Genomic DNA, 10,429 nt, shown 5'->3' with positions numbered 1-10,429 from the left:
TATATGCCTGCAGACTGAACAAAAGTCAGGAAACAGTAACAGGGACAAAAATCACCTTTGTGTACTAACCCTTAAGGTTTATTTACAACTGTGTGCCTTGTGGTTAGTCGGCGTGCAACTGTAGCTTACCACACATGCAAGCTAAGGCACGTGTGTAGGTGTATGCCTCTTCCTCAACATGTGTGTGTGACTCATTCCATTCACACCTGTGTTCAAGCTGGCAGCCTCTTATCCTGTGTGTGGCGGGCTACAGCCTCACAGCGATGAGCCACAAGGTGCAAGGGTGTAAATGGACCTTAATGCATACCATACATGATGAAGTTTTAGGGAAATTCTGAATCCAATTGTAATACACACAACTATGATAGTTGTTGACACTTTGTTGTATTTACTCAGTATATCAAGAATACTCATCCAATGCACGTAATAGAAATCTCAACACCACACTAATAACCGAAGGACATAAAAACAAAAGTTATATTGTATACTACAAAGCTATGTCTAGTTTTTACATCAGAGCTGTTCATGAATCAGTAATTGCAGTCACTCCATATTGATTGACCATTTTACTCAGCCACATCATCCTCTCTCCCTTTTGGGAGAGCTGTAGCTTGGCAATTCATGTGTGAGGAATACTTACTCGCATGATCTGTTGGTTCTCAGCTGGGCTGAACATGAAAACCTGCCCCACCTCCCACCCCACCCTGGCTCATAGGGTGCCGGCAAAGTACTTGTGTGCCAGACTGTGTAAATTGGCTTTGCAGTCTGTTCAGCGAGATGAATGTCTGTATCCTTGTCTGACAAGTCATCAGGAAACTATAACAATTGGGCTCTTTCATTACATGGTTCATCTGGACATGTTTCAGAGTATGCTAGGTTAAGGCAGTCAACCGACACTGTGTCGTGTTTACCATTTTTTTCAACTGCAAATATTTTGTCACTCCTGTCAGTGTCCTTAAAGAGCCCCATATATGAAGAGGAAAGAGGTGGTCTAACAGTGTCTTTTATCCACACAAACTCCCATTTGAACAAGTCTTTCTGGACGAAAATTTGTTTGTCTCCATGTCGTGATGGATTTGTAGGTTTGAGGAGTTGCATGTGAGTTTACAGAGAGTGTAAAAATGTGGCATATTCCCTAACCGATAGACTGGAAGGGGAGAGAGTGAAAAAAACTAGCCCAGACTCTCAGCTGCTCTCTATAGACTAACAGAGCAAAGGAAAACCCTAAGTCTTCTTTAATTACTATACAGAAGCCTAGAAGTACTAATGGTAGTGCTGTCACCCAGGATTCTGCATGGCAGGCCAAGGCAGCTTTCAGGGTGCAGTGCATACACTCTAGAATCCCATTTCTGGTGGGATGTTACCTTGTAGTTTATATGTATTTGCATATGCATAATCTCAAGAGCTCGTTAAACAGCTGGCATTCAGACTGCATATCTCTGACAGCAGTAATAATTTCAGGAACGGTAAACCTGGAAAACTAAGCAGAGATCAACGATGGGCGACAGACTCTACTGGAATATCTGGTATGGGGATAGCTTTGGGCCACCTAGTGAATCTATCTACCATGGTAATTAGAAAACGAAAGCCTTCTGAAGGGATAAGAGGACCTACAATATCCAAATGCAAGTGGGAATCTCGCTGAAGGGTAGGGGCATTCATCCACTAGAGTAAAGTTGTGGCAAGAGATTTTACAACTTTGACATCACACACAACATCATACCCATCAACAGCATCCACTAGAGTAAAGTTGTGGCAAGAGATTTTACAACTTTGACATCACACACAACATCATACCCATCAACAGCAGTTTTCTGTATTCCCGGCCAAACAATTATGCCTGACACTAACTTAGCAGTAGCTCTTTTACCTGGGTGTGCTAGGTTGTGAACGGTGTTGAACATTGGGTGCCAATATTTTGTTGGGATAAATGGACGCCACTTGTTTCCTGAAGTGTCACATCAGATCCCTTGTCTTATGTTGTGCACTGGTAGGCGTTCGATGCAGGATCAGCGCAACACTGCTGAAGGAAGCTTCTGGTATCTTGATCTGCTGCCGCACCAACCCAGTTAATAATGGGAAATGCCACAAATTGCATGACAAACAGTCAGCCACAATGTTATCCTGCTCTGTGATGAGTTACATGTCTGTGGAAAATTGGGCAATGAACTCTGCTTGGCAAATCTGACTTGGTGAGTTGAGGTCAGTAACGTGATGGAATATGTAAGTCAGGTGTTTATGATTTGTGAAAACTGTAAATACAGAAATGTTTGTCAGGTAGATATTTGACCAAGAGATCCTTGTTAAACACCTCCACTGTTTCTGCTGTACTGACTGATTTTTGTGGAAAAGAAACAGAGGTTGCCATTTCGCTGCGATACATTGTTGTAACATGGTGCCCAGCGCCTTCTGACTTGTGTCAACCCACAAGGCGATTGCCACGTTCTGAACAGAATGTGCCAATAATGTAGCATTCGCCAATGCATTTTTTAGGTCGCTATATTCAGATGCAGCTTCAGCAGTCCATGGAACCTTCCTGCTACCGGATGTTTTTTTTTCCAATGAACAGTTCGTTTTGTGGCTTCTGCAGCTCAGCAAAATGTGCCAAGTGTCTTCTGTATTGTTTTAACATCCCAGGGAAACGTCTAAGCCCTTTAAACGTAGAAGGAGCGGACATGTTTACCATATTCATCACTTTTTCAGGAAGTGGTGAGCTACCGTAGCATGGTACGGCGCAGCCAAGAAACTTTACGTCTTTTTTTGCAAAAATACATTTGTCCTTGTTAAGCATAACATTGGAGCAATCTTGTTTTTTTGAACAAAGTATACTGATGCTCAATGTGCCCCTTTTTGGTTTTCTAGAACACAAACACTTCGTCCATACAGCAGAGCACAAGTGGAAGGGCAAAGACGGCCTCATGTATTAAACACTCCCAAATTTATGCAGCATTTCGACGGCCAAAAGGCATAGTATTGCGCTCAAAAACACCTAAGAATGTAGTCACAGCTGCCTTTTATTTGCGAGCTGCCCTTTTTTTGTGAAAGCATTTTAGCACAGCCAACAACGCTGAAATAGCAAGCACCCCCTAGGTTGTCATTAAGGTCAGTTATGTGAGGCACAGGGGATCAGTCTAGAATAGTTTGGGTGTTTAAACTCCTGTAGTCTCTGCAGATTCTCCATGATCCCTGCTTCCTCTTTACCATTTGCAAAGAGGCGGCCCACGCACTATGTGATCCTGACAGAGCTTCATCAGCGATCACATTATCGAATTCCTGTTTTGCTGTGGATAATTTATCAGGAGACAAGTGCCAAGGTCTGAAATCCACCGGCTGACCTGGTGTTGACTAAATAAAATGTTGAGTGGAATGACTTCTGTTGTTTTTGGCCAACAATGGATCTGTCAGCACAGGAAACTCAAGCAGCAGCTGTTGGCCAAGGTCATTGCCCGATGCACAGGCAGTCTTGGAGAAAGAAGATGGGGAAGAAGCATGGCATATAACTGGCATTGTAGCAGAGCTGCACAGCCACCGTAGGTGTTCACATGCACCATCCAAGTCTTTTTGCAGCAAAGAAATTTTCCTTCCCAGTTTAGCATTTTGTAATTCACGAGCAGTCGATCTTTGTGCAGAAGACAGTCCTTATATTTCATAAATTTGTGCTTCAAGTACCTTGTAGGTCTATCTCAACTTCAAATGCTCAGTTGTTTTGTGTGAATAAGTGTCCAGTGTCTTCTCACACAATTCACATGTGTGGGCTCCGCACTGCGACAGTAATGATCTCGACTGTTCAATGCAGAAGACACAGGTAGCATCGAAATCTTCGCACAACTGGAGCAGCAGAGTCATACAGTACACATCCTGATGCAGTAGTACGTTCTAAACAGAGAGAGAGAGGTATTTGCACTAAACATCGATGCACTAAATCTGGTACAACTAAAAATGTCAGAGAAAATCAGTTCCTGAAATAGGCCCAGCCACTTCAGCAATGACATAGGGCGGAAGTTGTCATCTTACTTTAAAGTTAGTGTTTTCTTCCCATATGTTCAGATTGCAGAATTGTTGGCAGCTCTGAGAAAAGAAACATCTTTATTTTTGCCAGAATCATTCGGCACATTTGGATAAATGCTGATTTCTGAACCAGTATCTACAAGGAAAAGTGCACCACACTTTCTATCTTTGATAAATAACTGAGTGGAGTCTTTAACAGCTGAAATCGTTGCGTTCTTTCTGCTTTTAGGCACTTTTAAAAATCCTGACAAGTGCACTTGCCTACTAGCATCTGTCACTCCCAGTTGGGTATGTGCAGGGGCTTGTGCACTGCCTCGCTGCATCAACAAACGCCTGTGGTACTAATACCAGTTTCCACGTCCCTAGTTGCTCTTGCTTCGAACGCAGTCATTGTTGGTATGCCTCTTAAAGCGAGGATTTAGTCTGGCTAGTTCATTAAGTTCCCCACAGACGGCTCTGCCTGTGGGCCTTGCGTGTGTGCTGCTACAATGCACGTACTGGGGCTCCCTGCTGTAACTGTGGACACAGTGCGCGGCCTGGGGCCTCGTATCTTAACCTCATTCACAGTGGCACAGATTGTATTACCCACGCATGCAGTCGTGACCACATCCACTTAGAATCCCCGTTCGTCGAGAGAGATATCCATAAAAGCACATAGAACGGCTTTCACGTTTTGTCGCAGTCATCAAAGCCAGAACAATTTTTAAGACTGTTCTAATAGCAGTTCATTACCCGCCATATCACGTAACGAGCGAAGCACTTAGGATCGGGAATCGCCGGCAGACGCTTCACTCTCAATAACTTTTTTGTAACCTTGATTCTGACGCTAGTAAAAAACGCAGGAGTACAGCTGCGTTAAACAGCATAAGACTGACAATGTAAAACATCGTCTAACTGTTCGATCACATTTAACCCCAACTGTGAGATAATCAATATAAAATGCTCCGTATCAAGTACGAGTCCACATAATCGAAAAATGGGCTCCACTTGTGTTAACCAACGTTGCGCCATAGTACGCCAGGAAGATGGTATTTTTGTGTCGCAGTTCTTGTGGCCGTTGCTCGAGCCTGTGCTGATACTCGGAACAGTTGTGTTGCTGGCAGATAGCGATTTGTGGCTCTTCGTCTTCACAGCCGTTGTGTTGGGATCCATTGTGTTAAGCGTCCGGTTGAAGAGAATGTTCCGTGTTGTTCAGTACGAGGTCACCACTTTGGGTGAATTCTGCATCCAACTGTAATACACGGGACAATGAAGGTACTCATCCACCGCACACAACACAAATCTCGCCATAGTAAGAACATGAAACCTAAGCAATATTGCCCAGTACAAAGGTGAATCTAGTTTTTATAGCACAGCTACTCATGAATCAATGATTGCACTCGCGCCATATCGATTGTCCATATTAGCCCGCCACAACGTCATCTCTGTATTGGTGCGGTCTTGGCAGGGGAGGATGCTAAGTTCACCGGACTTGGATACGATGTGACGTCATTATGACGTATACACGCTACATCGAAAACGATACAAACCGTATATCGACTATTCGACTTTTGTGAAGTTTCGAGAGGTTGTGACAGGGTAGCACTGTGCTCTGCACCATTCGTTTAAATGTGTTTTGCGTTCCTTGCGTTTAAATCGTGTATTGTACTGTGTTTGTGTCTTGTGTGTTGTTTTTCGTTTGCTCGTCTCTAATTATGTGTTCAGCATTCGAGAGACTAATAAGAGAAAAGCTGAAAGAGTTCAGCATCGATGACGACGGGCAATTGCGTGGTTATTGTGAATCTCAAGCAAAAATTGATGTACTTCTGACCCAGCTGAAGTGCGTCGGTTATTCGTACTCGGTGAGAAGCAGCACTCAGCAGCCAAAATCTTTAGATGCGTCAAGACACTAACCTTTGGTTAAGATTACACTGAGAAATCCACTTCCCCTCGTATTTCATCTCCGGTCGATGATTTTTCTTCAACAATGCCTCATATTTTTCCTTTTAAGTTCGAAATTCAATCATTCTACACACCAGTCACTACTGGACACTAAGGTACCTGTCTCTGCGGTCCCAGTGTAAAATTACTTGGAATTATGGTTGATAAAAGACTATCTTGGAATGGACATATAAATTACTTAGCTAACAAACTTGCACGCGTTCTCTTTCAGCTATATAAATTAAGAAAAAAAAGTCAGCAAGAGTATGCTGCTACACTCTAATATGTACTGACAAGACCAATTGTATGAAACCATACTAAAATATTGATAATAAATAAATATTATTTTCGGCGTAAGCGTTCAATACAACAATCACACAATCTAATCTGGTCGGGACATAAGAAGACTTCACTTTTTTACGAAACGTGTTGTCTGTGGTGTTTTCAAGGCCACGGTCAGGAATATCTCTATTAATGTCCAGCTCTTTTACTTTTATTTTGGCGAAATACATATACGCTGCCACACTGAGCTGTTATCAGAATCGTACGTGTCAAAACAAACCACTAGCTGACGACAGTTTAGAATCTCGAACGTTCGTAAAAGTCGATAGGTGTGTTAATCGACTAAAGCGTATATACGTCATAATGACGTCACATCATATCCAGGTTGGGTGAACTTAGCATCCTCCCTTGGCAGGCTGCAATTAGAATGACCTTGTTCTTCAAGAGTACAGCAAACAAAATCAGTTATCGGAACCGGTCTTTAATTTCGCGTAATCAATAAGTAACAAAAGGAATAATATTTAATGACAAAGCCGCTTCTATTTGTAAGCAATTTCCCTTTCATCCCAATTTCCCTTTCGTTTGCTGACAGTCTTAAATCGTGATTTGAATGTCGCATGTTCAAATGACACTACTGGTTTCCACTGCCGAAAACATGTTTTTGGTAGCTGTGTACGCCACTGATTTCTCTAGTTACAAGAACTTTGTGATTTTTAGCGAATTTTTGGAGGCCACTCTAGGATTTTTACATATGAATTCTAGATAAATGAAATCCTAATACTGCATCAAAGTCATGGTTCTCGGAGAAACGTGGACGTGATGACGTGGTGTTTGCTTATTTTCACTGGAACGTATCTAATTGATGCTATAGTTGACGATGCTGTTAGCATCGAAGTGTAGATGCTAAATGATGGAAACGGTCTGATTCTTCGGCGACGCTTAGTACCTGTATTGCACGGTGCACAATTCTCAAACTATACCGCAGTCAGTTTAATAACCACAGAGTTTACCTTCAAAATTCCAAAGATTCATGTAATTGTGTTTACACTTTAGAGAGAAGTCTGGTTGTTGTCATGTGTGAAGTTGTTATTGGTTTTTCATATTGAAGCTTCTAATGATGCATATTTTTTGTTTCACGTTTTTGACAGATGTAATATCAGCATCTGCCTCGGACTCGTCATGCAGTCAATTTGAACAGAATTCTTTCTGTGATTTGACGTGAGGTTTCAAATAATGCAGGACATTCCAATATTTGTTTGTAGGCCACCATATAAACAAATATGAACTCGATAAGTATTGATATTGATGGAACGGTGTCCGATTTTAGGACATCTAAATCTGACAGTTCCTTCTTGAAAATAAATTCCGTGAACAGTGCTGGCTATCTATATAATTGCTGCTTGCTACTGATCACTGTAATTGTTTTAAGCATAATTCTATTTGAATTCAAAGAATATGTTAGAGCATTGCTAATGTGGGTTGAGTCACAAGATCAAGTTGTTATATACTTAATTTTTACTGTGCTGTTCGTTCTAGTTTCCTTCCCATTCACTTGGGGGTACACGGTTCTTGTTTTCGCTACAGGTTACGTTTTCGGAATAATTAGAGGCCTAGTAACAGTTTTATTCGCAGCAAACATTGGTGTAGTTGTCGCACATTTTGCAGTTAGACTTGTACACTATAAATTTCCATTAACAAAGCTTATCCAGAATGACAAAATTCAAGCTGTGCTCTCTGTGATATCGGGATCTAAAGCATTTAGAGTTGCAGCCTTTTCTCGCTTGACCCCAGTGCCTTTCGGAGTACAGAATTTAATATTTGCAGTGAGTGTACACTTTAAGCCACTTATTCAAAATAGATTAGGGCGTTTATAGAAATGTTATCTGAAGCTTTACTTAATTTTATTTCTGTAGGTCAGCAATATTAATACGAGAATATATTTCATAGCATCTTTTATTGGTATGATACCAGCCCAAGTCATAAATGTGTATCTGGGAAGCTCATTGAGATCAATGGAGGAAGTTTTGTCCCACAAATCAACAGCCACCACAGCTATCATTGTGTTTTTTCAAGTATGTATGAATTTTAATCAGTACTTACCATGTAATGCAAAGTAAAATATATTGTAGAGTGCTCTTTAGAGTTCAGCATTTGCTTTTTGCCACTGCTGTTGAGACAGTTCAATAACATTGTTGTCACTTTTGTTAAAATTGGGTTAGATGACTCTGAGGACAAATTGTAGCTCTCTTGGCTCTTGTAAGATATTTGTGGAAGTAGATAAATTATGCATGACTTGTCAGAAATAATGATCCACAATCTCAAAATTATTGTGACTGGTATAGTTATTGCTATCAGTTATGATCGGGGATTAATCCCCTCTACTATGTACACCATGACCACAGTACAGTTATTGAGGAGCTCTTCGTATTTAAAGTGACTGTCCAATTATTGAAAAACAGTCTGCAGCAAAGTTGTAGAATGTGATGTGATCTGGTTCACTTTGATGCCTGCTATGTCAATGATCCACTGGATTAAAGCCCGTGTCACATTTATAGTGTGATCTCAGGTTACAGTATCTGAATTTGGCACAAAGTTGTTGGTTCATTGAACTCATGTAAGAGTAAAAAAGATATTCACACAAAATATGTTGCATTCTGTAAAATACTGAACTGGAAACCTGTTCAAAAAATCAGTTTCTAGTAACAAAATTTGCTCATTGGGTATTTGTAAACTAGTAGTAGGACAGCTGATGAATTGTAAGGGGAGATAATACGTATCAAATCAGCAAAAAGGGGGGGGGGCAGGGTGTTAACTTCTTAGCCTCAGATGTTATTGAATTTAGCATATGTTACAATTTAGGATGAAGATAGAAGTACGTATTTGTTTGTTTTGTGCAAAAGTATTCCCAGCCCAAGATACAAGCTGCAGAGGATGATGTTGCAAGTACCTTTTTGAACCCGCAATTTTTGGGAAAAACTTTAAAACTGTGTAAGCCCATTACTGGAACAGTTCCAGGACGTTTTCTTTGTTTTCTCTCAAAACTAAAAGTCCCAAAAATTACCATATTAGACAAGTTTCTATTACCACAATATCGCTTACTGGTCTCATGAAATCAAAACCTAGTTTTATTTGACATAGAATTTTATTTGATTCTAAAACATGCAAGAAAGCTCCAAAAACTTACAGATTCCAAAACATATAACTTCCATAGACTCTGCTTAGTCCTTTAATGAGCTATTTGCTGAACTAAAAATGCGTTGTTTTCCATCAGTATTCTCTTTTAATATTTAGTGATGCCATCCAGTTAAAGTGCACTTATAATGTTCACAACTTTTCCGCTACTTGCTGATGTTGGCAGTTCGTTTCAGTAGGTCATAGGCAATTGGCCAATGGTATACCAGAGTCAACGGCGGTGTCCGATCCCACCTGTCAGCTTTGACCCCTGATGTAAGGGTGTCGTGGTTTGTGACGTCATGATGGTGCAGAGTTTAGTTTATGAATGTGTTGTGTTTGTAGATGTTGTCTTGTTGCAATTGGTGGTGTCCTCTGGTGGTGTGTGTATGGTCCGTGTGTTATTTATTTATTTATTTATTGTTCCGTGGGACCAAATTAAGGAGAAGTCTCCATGGTCATGGAACGAATCAATACATGAAATTATAACACGATATTAGAAACAGATAAAATGAAATATAAAAAAACATATTCAGGTGACAAGTCGTAAGTTTAAATGAAGAAAATCAACAATGTAACACTGGAGTTTGCTTAATTTTTTAGCTCTTCCAGGAGCTCCTCGACAGAATAGAAGGAGTGAGCCATGAGGAAACTCTTCAGTTTAGACTTAAAAGTGTTTGGGCTACTGCTGAGGTTTTTGAGTTCTTGTGGTAGCTTATTGAAAATGGATGCAGCAGAATACTGCACTCCTTTCTGCACAAGAGTCAAGGAAGTGCATTCTACATGCAGACTTGATTTCTGCCTAGTATTAACTGAGTGAAAGCTGCTAACTCTTGGGAATAGGCTAATATTGTTAACAACAAACGACATTAAAGAAAATATATATTGTGAGAGCAATGTCAGAATTCCCAGATTTTTGAATAGGGGTCGACAAGACATTCTCGAACTTACACCACATATAGCTCGGACAGCCCGTTTTTGAGCCAAAAATACCCTTTTTGAATCAGAGGAATTACCCCAAAAAATAATACCATATGACATAAGCGTA

General features: G+C 40.6%; 1 protein-coding gene across 3 annotated transcripts in view; it reads left to right on the top strand.

The window, feature by feature from the left end:
* Positions 1 to 6,856: 6,856 nt before the first annotated feature.
* The window catches only part of LOC126473762 (transmembrane protein 64), a 47,553-nt gene continuing 43,980 nt past the window's right edge, over positions 6,857 to 10,429 (top strand). Inside the window, exons 1-2 of one of the 3 annotated variants that reach the window (XM_050101020.1) lie at positions 6,857 to 8,033; positions 8,124 to 8,282. In XM_050101020.1, coding sequence (XP_049956977.1) covers positions 7,491 to 8,033; positions 8,124 to 8,282 — 702 coding nt within the window. In that variant the 5' untranslated portion in view covers positions 6,857 to 7,490. The remainder of the gene's footprint in view (positions 8,034 to 8,123; positions 8,283 to 10,429) is intronic. The other 2 variants (XR_007586526.1, XM_050101021.1) reach the window with 2 other exon arrangements.

This window comes from Schistocerca serialis, chromosome 4 (genome assembly GCF_023864345.2).
Source record: "Schistocerca serialis cubense isolate TAMUIC-IGC-003099 chromosome 4, iqSchSeri2.2, whole genome shotgun sequence".
Classification (NCBI taxonomy): Eukaryota; Metazoa; Arthropoda; class Insecta; order Orthoptera; family Acrididae; genus Schistocerca; species Schistocerca serialis.
The sequence above is the reverse complement of the archived record's forward strand: the minus strand, read 5'-3'. Positions and strand labels throughout refer to the sequence as shown.